The sequence below is a fragment of the Neltuma alba genome, unplaced genomic scaffold (genome assembly GCF_004799145.2).
Source record: "Neltuma alba isolate B1F8T4 unplaced genomic scaffold, ASM479914v2 tig00013378_pilon, whole genome shotgun sequence".
Taxonomy (NCBI): Eukaryota; Viridiplantae; Streptophyta; class Magnoliopsida; order Fabales; family Fabaceae; genus Neltuma; species Neltuma alba.
Window position 1 is genome coordinate 1 of NW_021637640.1, and position 10,701 is coordinate 10,701.

A 10,701-nucleotide genomic window follows, 5' to 3' on the forward strand; every position below is an offset into this window, starting at 1 on the left:
CACTCTTTTCTTTCAAAACAATTCCATTTTGCAACTAGGCAAGATATACAGGGGATAGGTCGTATCCAAAGTTGCTTTAATTTGTTAGTTCATGGGTTATTTGCGAGAAACTTCGCCTTACTATTATAATGCTGGTCATGCACTGAGTTGAAATAGTTCTCCTCGTCCCTTGGTTCAGTATGCTGTTGACTGAATTTACATTGGTTCTTGGATACAAAAACGAGAGTAGTTAGTCTTCCATTTACTGCCTTTTACTCTTTCCTATTTATTTTCTCACAAAATAAATGATGCGTCTTATGGATTTTTATTAACAAAAGGTTTATCCAATAGCCGATCTATGAGAAGTTGTGTCTGAATTCATATACTTGAAGTACAATTTGTGTGTTCTCAGATTTCTCTTCGTCTAATATATATATTGGAGTTCATGTGAGGGACTACTTTTCATAATCATATGAAGCATTTACTGATTAAGAAAAAAACAAAAAGTGATTAAAAATTCAGATTCAGATGGGCAATGTATCTTCTTTCATTTCCACGTAGAGTGTATTTTTGTGCATACAAGGGGGGTAGTGATCGCTCTACTTTTTATCATTTGCTTCTACAGATAAAATCTGCTGCTACACCAGTGACTAAGAGGAGCTTGGAAGGGCTACTTGGACTTTTCTTCATACTCTTGCTGCTCAGGTTGTCACTCCAATTGCTTTTTTTATGCTTCAATTTGCATTTATGTTTCTAACTATTATGTTTTATCTTTTTGTGTTTACTAAATTTTTGTCGCTCATCATATTAAAATTAAATTATTTTGTGTGTGAGAAGAAGACCAATGTACTAGTGTTTATTTTCCTCCCCTTTTGGCTGTCTTGCTTCATTTGAAATGTTCCTATAACTAATTGCACTTTCTGCCTCGTAATTGGGAAGCTGTGCTTCGTTGTAATAAATCCTTGACAGAATATATCTCGACATTTCGCCAGAAAGCAACAATACTGGAAGCTGTTTCTCTTCCTGGTTCAGTCTTTTATGAATGACTGAAATTTTGTCTGACTATCTTGGAATTGTTTGTTTCCCTGTATTATAACAACCATATATTATGCTTAAAATAATGGATTGGTTTTCTCCTTTGTTGCTTGCTTTAAACTACATATTCACTATCTTATCGTTTCTTGCATCTGTAGCTTCTTATTGAACATCGTCTACTCTGGCCGAACCTGCAAGACAACAGCCTGCTCTTAGCAAAGGACTAGCTTTTATTGCTTTAAATTTTGCTACATGCTTTTGTTTTCCCCCCATAATTCCATATGGTTGAACTATATGTGCTCTGATGTCTGGAAATGTTTAGACTTCTCAACAACGTGGTCTCTTTTCTCAGTATCCAGATAATCCTACAAGGCAACAAAAGAAGGATGTAAAAGAACTGGTATGGTATTTTCCTCCGATGCCTGTCCTCGTTAAACTGTAGTTATATATCATAATTCCCTTTGCATCCAGCTGACTCCCTTCACGGGTAACTTAAAAGCATATTAGCTGTGGTGCATCACAATCTTCTTATTGAACCAACGGGTTGTGTTTGGGGTGTAGATGGGAATCTTATCTCGAATGTACCCTTGCAAGGAATGCGCAGATCACTTTAAAGAAGTTTTAAGGTATATTATTTTTCGTTTGGAACATTATATGATAATTACTAACTAGAAATGGGTAAGTGAGCATTTTCACTCAGCATATACAGATCAATGTCTTTGATTACAAGGGGATAGCCCCACATCTTACTTCTTCTGAAGTCTGAACCATCTTAGTCTTTTTTCACTTGGAAGCTGTTATCCGCTCATGGATCTGTTTCTGAAAGCCTGTGACAAGCAATTAAGGAGCTTCTGTAGCTATTTTGACGGTCCACAAATGATTTTAACATCAAGCATCAACCATGCAGTGGCATGTTTGAAAATTTCACTTCGTGAACCTTGACTGGTGTAAAATTGAACTGAAAAAAATAACCCTTTTGACATCATTTGAGGGATTCCTTGGCATCTCTTCAAGGTTTTGAACATAATCTGCTGGCCAAAATACGAAAATAAGCTAATTTTCTTTTGCTTTTAATCAACATGATTATTTGCTATTATTCCATTCTGTGTATACATATTATGTGTTCTTTTGTATGTTAAGCAGGGCAAATCCAGTACAGGCTGGATCTCAAGCTGAGTTTTCCCAATGGTTATGTCATGTGCACAACGTTGTTAATAGAAGGTAAGCTTGTATTTTAAAGATGTTATTGTTCATTGTGTCACTAAAACAGAGACTCCTCTTTCGGCTTCACCTGTTTAAGCTCCCTGATCTGTGTCTCAAAATTTTGTCACATCAGTCAATAGCCTTATAACTTAGTAACATAAAAGCTCCCTGATAAGTAAGAAGTTGTAAGGTCAATCCCGCCTGTAATTTTAAGCCATTGGTCACATCAAACAACTCGGTTTTGAAGGAATTCAAAACGCGATGTTGAGCTGCAAAGAGAATTCAAGTGATCTAGCATTGGTTATAGAACTTGAACATCTGAGCTGTTACGTTCTTGGTATTATCACAGCCTCGGCAAACCGATATTTCCCTGCGAACGAGTGGATGCAAGATGGGGCAAACTGGAGTGCGAGAAGAATGCCTGTGAAGTTCTTGGAAGTACAGGTTTTGATGGAGATTAAACGAGCTGGAATCCAAAATTGTTTGATGTACAAATGGGACAAAAATGTTATTTTATTGACATGTTTCATGAGACTATCTTGGTTTTATACTTTTATTAGTAGGAGAATTATAATAAGATTCTAAAGAAGGAAAATAATTATTAAATTTTTTTAATAATAACCTAAACAGTTTGTAATGACAAGTATTAAGATAGGAAATAGTAATTTTTGGGACTTTTTTTTTATAAAGATTTTATTATAATTTTCCCTTTATTAATTAATTCAATTCAATATCTTGTAAAATGTCAAGTCTATCGCCAATTATTATATGAAAGCAGTTGAGATGCTCAGTATTCAATCCTTTTCTCTAAAGTTTGCTTCGAAGCCATGCCCGTTGCATTTTGAATCTTTGTATCAATCTACCAATATATAATATGAAAGCTTCAAGAAATCTATTGTAAGTTACTTTTCAGACTCCATCTACTACAACAGCTTTTAAAGAAAACAAATACGTCCCCACAACGAAGTTTTCATTTTGAATTTTTGATATGCTATTTCTCTCCCATATTTCTTACGCTTACATATCACCTTTATAAAGATTGGTGTAGGTCGTTTTATAACTAAATGTGACGGCAAATTTTATAAACGTCAAAGGTCATTCTAACATAAATTATAAAATTATCTGGCAAAAAAAAACAAATTGTAAAATTAGAGATGCTGTGGATGTAAATTAGTAAGAGCATCAGGAGCTGCTACTATGGATGCAACTATGCCCATTTTCTCAACATTCAGATTCAAGTTTTGTAGAACAATAATCTAGTTACAAGATTCTAACGACCAAATCAGCAGGAGAAAAACTAGTACAGGTGGAAACTACTGTTCATGCAATAGCACGGGAAAGAAGTGAAAACTCAATAAAAGGGATAGAACTAATATCCTCCATAACCAATATGTGAAACATGTGATAAAGCTGGCTGTACAGAAGGGCATCAAGCATGTATTAGAAAGCTGCTCGCTTCACTAGCAACACAAGATATTTTATATGCAGTAACTTCACTTGATCTTTCTGAGTGTGTTCATATATGTATAGCTCGACATTGCTACAAAACACTTGCGGAACCTGCAGAAATGCAATCATCAATTGTTTTCAGTTTCCAATGACTCAAACAAATGAATTTTTCTACTTTCTACCAAACAAAGTTATGTGATTTAAATTATTGAACATTCAAAACTCTCATGCTTTTCTTGTTTAACCAAACAAGTTTAACATGTTCAAACTTACATATTTATTAACTAAGCCAAGTCAAACCCAAACAAGACCCTTCATGTCGGACAATACACCTCAAGAAGGCAATCTACGCGCAATTGTCATAGAAGCTGTGTATAATTTATAGGATGGTCCAAGATCAAAGAGGAAGGACAAAGACTGAAGAAGGAAAACTCCTAAAGAAAGACGGGTACTGCTTTATGGTGATAATAAGTAAAAGCATGCATACCAGACCCACTGACTTGAGTGTTGGGCCATAGCAAGAAAGCTTCTACAGGGATGCTCATTTACCAAGAACTGGATTGTTTCATTTGAATGAAGCATAGCAACAAACACGGACAACCAGACATCAATAGGTCCAATGTACTTGCGCAATATGTTGGTGCTAACCTGAAAATATGGCGCGCCAAGCAAACATGTCAAATTGAACAAGTCTTAGAGACAACTAATCACCATCAAAAAAGTAAACAGAAAACATACCAGCTCCCAGGCTTCAATTTCCCTGTGTGGTATATCATATAATAACTCGCTGCTTAGACCACACAAAAGAGAATTGATAAGTATCAAGTGAAAGGAAATTAAAATTCGACAAGTCAACCGCATTAATCTCATATATAGATTACTATTCACATCCTCATGTCTAAATTCTGATGACCTATCATCTCGTTGGTACTTTCCATGGATCATTAAAGTACTATTGGCGAGTACTTCTACGATGGTAACCCACACAGCAACTTCACGAGAATTTATGAACTTTATTACCTCCAAATATTCAGAGAGAAAAATGATATATGAAATAGAAAATGAGCTTCCAAATGAGTATTAGGTCCTGTAATTTGTAAATAAGGAAGGAAAATCTAGTCCTTCCCCCACAATAGCACTACTAGCACAGCAATCTGAAAATGGGTCTATCATTAGCAGGGCAAAGAGTGAGAAGAAAAGCAACGAGTTCCACAGATCAGAACTGGCACATATTGATATATCAAATTCTATAAACCTTTTGTTATAGAATAAGGGTAGGAAAGAGAGAGAGATTGAGGGAAAGAGAGGGAAATAGAAGAAAGGGACAGAGAGACAGAGAGAGAAGCAGAGAAAAAAGACTCAATTCTTATCATTTCAAAAATTACAATGAGCTTTTTGGTTCTTTTTTCATCAACTCTAGCCCTACCTAATTCACTAAACTAACTAATCGATACCCCTTTTATTACAATCTTACATCACCTTTTATGTTAAAATTATCTCATATTGAACAGAGGGTATATCTGCGAGTTTTTTCCAGTTTTGATTATGTTATCATTGATCAAATTCAGTTTTCTTTAAGAAAAGAAAGAGTTAAACTTACCACACCCCATAGTACACATCACGATGATTACAATGACCGGAAACACCATAATTGTCAAAAGTGATAATCTGGGCAAATTGCAAACAAGCAAAAGCCAAGAAAGAAGCTCATGAGTCCAAAAATATGTTCCCACGCCCAGTAATGACAACGTGGAGGCAAAGATTCAACTTTGACAAGTTCATTCAAAATCATCATCTTATCTTACCATATCAATGTTGTACTTGCCTATTTCTTCCTTGACAAGATTTGCCACCAACTTGTGGTTCCAAACTTTACCAAAACCATCCTAGCGAAGATAATGAATTAAACAATGGCTTTGAATGGAACTAACAGTAATTTACGTGATACAACTTTCACTAAGCTCAAGAGAATTATTAGATTAGAACCTGCAGATCGGGATGGTCCACAACCTTCACTTGTTGCATCGGAACCTACATACAAAATTTCACATACCAAACAAACAACAGCCATGTGAAATTGCCTGGCATCTTCTACCCCAATCTGTTTTAAAAGAACACTGAAAAATGGTTGCCTAGGGCTAACAAATGAATGTTGCCTTACAATTGGAAAGTTATACGCACTTAAAAATTCTACAAGACAAAAAAATATGAAACAGCTTTATGACAGGGGCAAGATAAAAAAATAGCTACATTTTAAGTTACCTTGAGGGTTGCACAAGCTTGAAAGAGCTCTCGTTTTCTGATTCTTCCTCTATTATCTGCATCACCTGCATCAAGAAAACTATAAAGGATTGAAATATGGACATCACCCTTGCGTAATGGCTAGACAGGAAAGTCTATCTTTCTCTAAACCACATATTCAAACTTGGTTTTTGTGATAACAAGCAGAAATTTGATACAAAAGGAAATGTTTATCAATTAGTATCCTAGGTCCCTAAGCTAGATTTTCCTTACCAATTACTAACTTTCCAAAGCCCAATAGACAGAGATGAATAGGATTCTAAGTTTGCTGGTGGGCTGATGCAAGGCAAAACTTAAATAAATTGACAAAATTCTTGGAGTAGCTTTGGAAACTTCCTCCTCTTCATCATTCTTGGATATTGGAACCCTCTAGAAGATTTTAATTCCTTTCGCCCATTAATTTAATCCTTGAACTTTTTCTCGTCAGGAATTTCTGCCTCTAGTTTTTCCCTTACAGTTGAATATTTATCCAGTTACACTTCCACCATCTAACAAATCTTACTACTTAACCAACCTTCGACAGCTTATTTCAACTTGACATAAAATTTCAACTCAATATTCTACTAGAATGTTGGGTGAGTGAATTTAAAGGATTGAATCGTTTTAGTAAATTGCAACTTTGTAGCCCTGAATGGCATACACAAAATGCTATTTCTGACCTTAAAGCTTTATTTGTGGAGAATCTTCAAATAATCAAAAGGAAGAAGACAATGCTAGATAAAAATGAATATTTAAATGCACAAACAGCAGCAACTTGAACCTAAATGAGTTATGCACGTCTTCCTGCTAAAGCCAGCCTCTTAATTCTTTAATCTTCTTTAGGTTTGCTGAATATATATGTACATTTACAACCATCTGGTTACACAAGTTCAGTATTTCAAATCAAAACATACTATCTGCATGACTAAATAAACAAAAGGTGGAGTGGTATATAATGCTCATCACCGCATAGTCATCAGCCTCACTATGTAAAGACAGTAGCCGAACTTGCTAAATATGGAACAATAAAGATACTCTTTTAAAGGAAAACAACAAATATGTCAAGAAAGAACATCATATGGGAAACTGAAGAACATTCACTGATGACTAAACAAAGACTAGAAATAAAGTCATGTGTGCAAATATATCAAGGCTGGTGCATGTCCGATGACTTCTGCCAATTATGAGCCCAAGCAGATTGTTCAAGTAAATTACCAATAGATAAGCATAAAATATAAATATAATGCCCCCTTGAAATCAGATAATTTATCGTTGGAGTGAAGAACCTGCAGAAACCAAGCAAAATTTCAGCACAATTTGAAACCATACCTTGGAAAATCAAAAATCTATATGGTACGATCAAAGCATTGAAATAACTAAGTTTAGTGGGGGGAAAAAATATGAAGTCATCAGACATGCGGGAACTGTTATGTTACAGATGAAGTTTCACAGGGGAACTCAAGAATCAATCAATTCCACAGTCAAGTAAAGTTCTGTTAGATGTTAGTTAAGAAGCTGGGTTAGTTTAGGAATAGTTATCTGTTATGAACTGTTATATGTTTGGTGTCTGCGTAACTATAGAAGGCCTTGCACAACAGCTCAATTAATCAAGTAATACAAACCTCTCGGCATAATTTTGTCCTCTCAATTTCCTTCTCTCTCTTCTTTCTCTCTTCTTTAGAGAATCTCTACAATTTATCTAACAGTAAAGTTCGCTCCCCAAAACCTTTTCTTGATGGATGAAATAGTTGTTCCCATGAATTTGACTCAGATTTTTTATGCATCAGCTCCAAATGACTTGTTTAGAAAATTTCCAAATGCTTTCTAGACTTCAGATGGCGTAATAAATACTACTAGTGATAACTGTGTGATTGATAAAGATAGAAATCATTAACACAACAGCTGGCTTAGAGGCACCAAAATCGATGCAGCTTTTGGCAACCACAAGTTAGTTGAAGTTATACAATGATCAGCAGCTACTTTGAGGTCAACTGCCCAATGACAATGAATTAATAATGCAGGAATTATCATGATGGCAAACTTACATAGACTCATCATCAGGGTGCGCAATAACTATCAAGACATTTCTCTTTCGAAGAGCTTTACCTGATTACAAGTGAGGGAGAAAATGACAACTTTAAATTAAATTGACCAACAGAGATGCAATTCACCATACAAATAATTAAACAAAAAAAAATTTAACAGAGACACAGCCCAAGTCCTAGGACAAGAACGCACCATTTTTCTTAAAAGAATTCCTTTTACACATATGCGCCAGAAGAAGAACTTTGCACAGTGAAATTACCCATACAGAGAGTAGACAACCAGTTATCAGAATCCATGCCATCTAGATTGCCCCTGCAAGAATGAAGAACAAACTCACAACAAATGCTCAAGGAATTGAGTTATCAAGTTATCATTGTCTAATACACATGTTATATCTGGCCCAAAAGTAACCTGTAACAAATTAAAATTTAGGGTTATGATCGGTTCAACAAAGGGGGGATTTAAATATTACCTATTATACATGTCTTTGCAGAATGTTTAATAAAATATAATTATACATGACATTTTATATATACAATTATGATTTCATAATTATCAAAAATATATACATATAAATACAAACCTGAGATATATTCAATCAATATCCAACCATTAAAAGAATATATCAACAAAATATATTCCATCGATGAACAATATATATAAACTTGAAGCTGCTACTATTCAATCTTCTTCTTCTTCCTTTTGTGCTGAAAGTTCATATACATTATGGGGAAAGAACATGAAGCTATTCAATCAATAAACAAGGTAACAAGATATAACCAGCCAAACCCCAAAAGAAACGCATAATGTAGACCAGACACATGAGTATCACACAATCCGGCCACAAGGAGCTCAACATCTAATTAAATTCATTTACTTTAGTAATGAGGCAGAATAATTAAAGAAAGGAATCTCGTAGCTACTGCAGATGGAAAAGGAGGTACCTAGCTGGCGAACTTCGAGTAGATCAACGGGATGCTGGAAGAATGTGGGCCAATGATGGAGTTAAGAAAAACGAAGACGAAGCCACTTCAGCGATTTTAGGTCGAGAGAATCATGTAGACTCAGAAGGAGAAAACAATAAAAGCAGTGCCACGCAGACAGAGCAACTGGAGGATAGGAGGGTAGTAAAACGTTCAACAGGGACGGACAACGCCGGACGGCTGCGACGAAGAGGAAGAGAAGCGAGGAAGAAACGAGAAATTACTCTCAAAAGTTCTAACTGGGTTTTTGTCGTTTTTGTGGAGTAGCATGTAATTGAACTTTTACGTCTTTTCAAAGGAAACGAGTTTCAATGGTCTGGTAGTGATGGACACCCAAGCTCATCATGTTTAAATTGTATAAATTTAATTTTTTTATTTTTATATTTAAATAAAAAAAATTTTTTAAAAAAATTTTAATGACAATATTATTTTTATTTTATATTCATTAAAATAATTATATTTAAAAATAAAATTAAAAATTAAATCTGGATTATTCAAATTAAATCCGAATGGTCCATATGATGAGTTTGGGGTACTCATCATTCTAATGAGCATCAAAATTAATTTATTTTTAGTTAAAGTGTGAGTTCTAATTATTTTTTAGAAGGAAGTGTGATTTCGTCAGGTAAAGGCTTTTGATACCAAATCTCATAAATAAATTATTAACCATCATAACTCTATTTTAATTTCTATCATAAATACAAAAAAGATCTCAGATTTTTTTTATCTCAAAAAAATATCTTAAGTTTGATGTTTAAATGATTGACACTTTATAAAAAATATTAATAATGTGGAGGCTAATAGTGGTTACACATCCCATCTCATTTATATAGTTGTAAGTAGCACATAAGGTTAAATGAAAACTTATGACCAAATCTAGCAAATTATAATCTATCTTATTTATATTTTAATTTGGATAGAAGAATTTACACATTCCAATTTTTTCAAGACTTTTACATGAACAGAATCTTAAAGGTAAAGATTATATAATTATAGGTAGCACATGAGGTTAAAAAAAAACTTAATGATCCAAAAACAATATATTTATTTGTGTAGATTCTGCTTACTTTTCAAGTTTGAAAACAATAATTACATGTTAGATTGTTAATCAAGTATTAGAACATTTGAATTTTTCTTTAGGATTGACAATCATGATATGTATGACCAGGAATTCAAAAGAAATTTGAAGATGGACAAGGATCAAATACAATCCTAAAGAAAAAAAAATAGGGTTCAAATTCTTATAAGGACCGGGGAAAAAAAAACTACATAGTACCCAAGTTTGACGATCCTGTTGTGCATAATTTCTTACTTCCCTATCTAGAATTACATGGCTCTAATCTTAGTTGGTAGTTTTTGGGTAAGTGAGATTTAAACCAATGTAGGTTCTAATACCAAATGTTTTTCAAATTTTTTTACAATAGTAGAATTCAAATTTGTACAAACTCTAATATACTAAACCTTAAGAACAAAATGCTAACCATCAAGTCAAAAGCTTAAATTCTTATTAAAGATAAGCCTATTAGTCTCCTTCAACTTTGTATGCTATCTGACAAAACTTAATTCACGACCCCAAAACTCAAGACGACATATCATTCTCTCGTTTCAAAAGAGGTTCATCTGCGAACTTGTGTTTTTAGGATTAAACCGCTAACCATCATGTCTTTATTTTAATTGTGTTACAAATTAAATGAAAAGGAGATATCAGATTTATGATTGAATTGGT

The 10,701-nt window shown here is 34.0% G+C and overlaps 2 protein-coding genes across 4 annotated transcripts; one reads left to right on the forward strand and one right to left on the reverse strand.

Moving 5' to 3' along the window:
• Positions 1 to 636: 636 nt before the first annotated feature.
• Positions 637 to 2,900, forward strand: LOC114736875 (FAD-linked sulfhydryl oxidase ERV1-like). Its single transcript, XM_028924763.1, has 5 exons — positions 637 to 684; positions 1,337 to 1,414; positions 1,576 to 1,640; positions 2,158 to 2,235; positions 2,567 to 2,900. Exons 3-5 carry the CDS (start codon positions 1,576 to 1,578, stop codon positions 2,676 to 2,678), a joined length of 255 nt encoding a protein of 84 aa, XP_028780596.1. The 5' UTR covers positions 637 to 684; positions 1,337 to 1,414; the 3' UTR covers positions 2,679 to 2,900.
• A 481-nt stretch (positions 2,901 to 3,381) lies between these two features.
• Positions 3,382 to 9,201, reverse strand: LOC114736878 (probable N-acetylglucosaminyl-phosphatidylinositol de-N-acetylase). Of its 3 annotated transcripts, none has more exons than XM_028924765.1 (11): positions 8,937 to 9,201; positions 8,185 to 8,304; positions 7,992 to 8,052; positions 7,162 to 7,232; positions 5,929 to 5,993; positions 5,653 to 5,697; positions 5,472 to 5,552; positions 5,267 to 5,334; positions 4,405 to 4,453; positions 4,216 to 4,314; positions 3,382 to 3,777 (listed from the first exon to the last, which is right to left on the reverse strand). In XM_028924765.1, the coding sequence occupies exons 2-11, from the start codon at positions 8,291 to 8,293 to the stop codon at positions 3,658 to 3,660; spliced, it is 768 nt and encodes a 255-aa protein (XP_028780598.1). In that variant the 5' UTR covers positions 8,294 to 8,304; positions 8,937 to 9,201; the 3' UTR covers positions 3,382 to 3,657. The 3 variants fall into 3 exon arrangements, with proteins under 3 accessions (XP_028780598.1, XP_028780597.1, XP_028780599.1); XM_028924764.1 differs by having other exon boundaries at positions 4,154 to 4,314; XM_028924766.1 differs by lacking the exons at positions 8,185 to 8,304; positions 8,937 to 9,201 and having other exon boundaries at positions 4,154 to 4,314; positions 5,929 to 6,007.
• Positions 9,202 to 10,701: the final 1,500 nt, after the last annotated feature.

What these genes read in the sequence shown, in the direction of transcription:
- LOC114736875 (XM_028924763.1), top strand. Translation starts at nt 1,576, where the DNA reads ATGGGAATCTTATCTCGAATGTACCCTTGCAAGGAATGCGCAGATCAC. An exon ending in CACTTTAAAGAAGTTTTAAG is followed by an intron (nt 1,641 to 2,157) that starts GTATATTATTTT and finishes TATGTTAAGCAG; the next exon opens with GGCAAATCCAGTACAGGCTG. An exon ending in CACAACGTTGTTAATAGAAG is followed by an intron (nt 2,236 to 2,566) that starts GTAAGCTTGTAT and finishes GTATTATCACAG; the next exon opens with CCTCGGCAAACCGATATTTC.
- LOC114736878 (XM_028924764.1), bottom strand. Translation starts at nt 8,293, where the DNA reads ATGGCATGGATTCTGATAACTGGTTGTCTACTCTCTGTATGGGTAATT. An exon ending in TATTTTATGCTTATCTATTG is followed by an intron (nt 5,994 to 7,161) that starts GTAATTTACTTG and finishes TTCTTGATGCAG; the next exon opens with GTGATGCAGATAATAGAGGA. An exon ending in TGGACCATCCCGATCTGCAG is followed by an intron (nt 5,553 to 5,652) that starts GTTCTAATCTAA and finishes TATCTTCGCTAG; the next exon opens with GATGGTTTTGGTAAAGTTTG.